At 69.9% G+C, this 1,647-nt stretch overlaps 1 protein-coding gene across 1 annotated transcript in view; it reads right to left on the bottom strand.

Annotated features, from left to right (window-relative positions):
• The window catches only part of LOC112122041 (extended synaptotagmin-1-like), a gene marked incomplete at both ends in the record, with an annotated part of 4,567 nt that extends 2,929 nt beyond the window's left edge, over positions 1-1,638 (bottom strand). The window contains 4 exons of the mRNA XM_026663145.2: positions 493-669; positions 951-1,103; positions 1,313-1,462; positions 1,552-1,638. Coding sequence (XP_026518930.2) covers positions 493-669; positions 951-1,103; positions 1,313-1,462; positions 1,552-1,638 — 567 coding nt within the window. The remainder of the gene's footprint in view (positions 1-492; positions 670-950; positions 1,104-1,312; positions 1,463-1,551) is intronic.
• Positions 1,639-1,647: the final 9 nt, after the last annotated feature.

Genomic DNA, 1,647 nt, shown 5'->3' with positions numbered 1-1,647 from the left:
GAGGGGAGTGGGGGCTGGTGGGTGAGAGCGGGGGGGCTGGGAGCCAGGACTCCTGGGTTCTCCCTGTCTCTGGGAGGGGATGGGGGGTCTAGTGAGTTAGAGTGGGTGGGGGCTGGGAGCCAGGACTCCTGGGTTCTCCCTGGCTCTGGGAGGGGAGCGGGGCCTAGTGGGTTAGATGTGGCGGGGGGGGAGGGGGGCTGAGCCAGGACTCCTGGGTTCTACGCCCAGATCTGACCGCTGCACGACCTTGGGCAGTCCCCCCCTTTGTGCCGTTCCCCCATCTGTAGAGTGATGGATGAGACACTGCCCCCCCCCCGCCCCTCGGGGGTACTCGGGGGTGGGGTAACATCTCTCTGCCCCCTCCCGGCCTAGGCAGGCTCAGCCCGGCTGGTCCCTCGGAGCCCACAGGAAGGGGAGGGTGCGTGGCGGGCGGGGGAGGGGCACCCCTCCGCTCTTCTCCCCAGGGCTCTCCCCAGCCCGCGCCCCCCTCACCTCGTAGACCTCGTTCCAGCGGGGGCTCAGCTCCTCCTTGACGACGTGGCTGCGGAAGCTGTGCCCGCCCAGCCGCACCTTGGCGTACGGGTCTGACTTGCCCCGGATCATGCCGCCCATAAAGTTGTCCTTGGCGATGAGGTTCTCAGCTTCCAGCAGGTGAATGCGGATCACGCTCTGGGGATGAGGGGGGAGGAGGGGGAAGCGTTCACGTGACCTGCTCGGGGGCAGGTTCCCCCCCACAGCTGCCCCCGACGCTGCACAGGAGGGCCCCCCCCCCGAGCCAGCCCTAGGCTCGCTGCCCCCGTGAGGGCTCCGTCTCCACAGCCCGTTGGCGTCTCCACCCTGCTAGGAGCCCAGCGAGCACCTGGCGCCCTGGGCCGGATTCGAACCAGCCGCCTCGGGGTGCGGGGTCCATACGTCCCACTGGGGGTGAGCACATCCCCCACCCCCCGTACCTCGGTGCCGAACTGGGCGTCGGGGCTGGCGCGGCTGGGCCGCGGCGGCAAGTCCACGCTGCTGCCGGCGAAGGTGCTGGTCTCCACGTCTGACTGTCCCGGGGCGCACGGCCGGGGTGTGTGGCAGACCTCGGGGGCGTCCAGGAACAGGATCTGTGGGGAGAGTGGCGCTGGGCGTCACGGGGGGGGACGCGGCCGCCTGGTGGGGGCAGCCGGACGTTAACGGCCCTGGGGTGTCACGGGGATGAACCCCCTCCCTGGGGGCAGCTGATGGTGGCTGCAGAGATCTCAGCTCCTGGGGGACCCCCTCCCCCCGAGATCCACCCCCCACCCCGGGGCCAATCCCTCTGCCCCGGCTTCACCCGCATGATGAGCTTCATGTAGATGCGGCTGCCCGGGCCGGAGTTCTCCAGCTGGAACCACTGGTCCAGCGTCATGTCCTCGGCCGTCAGCAGGCGGGACAGGCGGACGCTGAGCGAGCCCAGGCTGGTCTGGCGCGTGTCGTCCTTCACCTGCAGGGGGCAGAAGGGCTCCCGTTACAGGGGAAGGGGCGGGGCTAGGACCAGGGGGTGGGGCCTGTCAGTAAGGGGGCGGGGCCCACCTGGATGTCGATGTCCTGATTGGCCGGGTCCTGGAGGAAGAAGCGGAAGGCGTCGTCCCAGACTGGGGAGCTGTTATTATAGACAACCTGGGGGGG

Source organism: Terrapene carolina, unplaced genomic scaffold, assembly GCF_002925995.2.
Source record: "Terrapene carolina triunguis isolate 2854851 unplaced genomic scaffold, T_m_triunguis-2.0 Scaffold32686, whole genome shotgun sequence".
NCBI classification, from domain to species: Eukaryota; Metazoa; Chordata; order Testudines; family Emydidae; genus Terrapene; species Terrapene triunguis.
The sequence above is the reverse complement of the archived record's forward strand: the minus strand, read 5'-3'. Positions and strand labels throughout refer to the sequence as shown.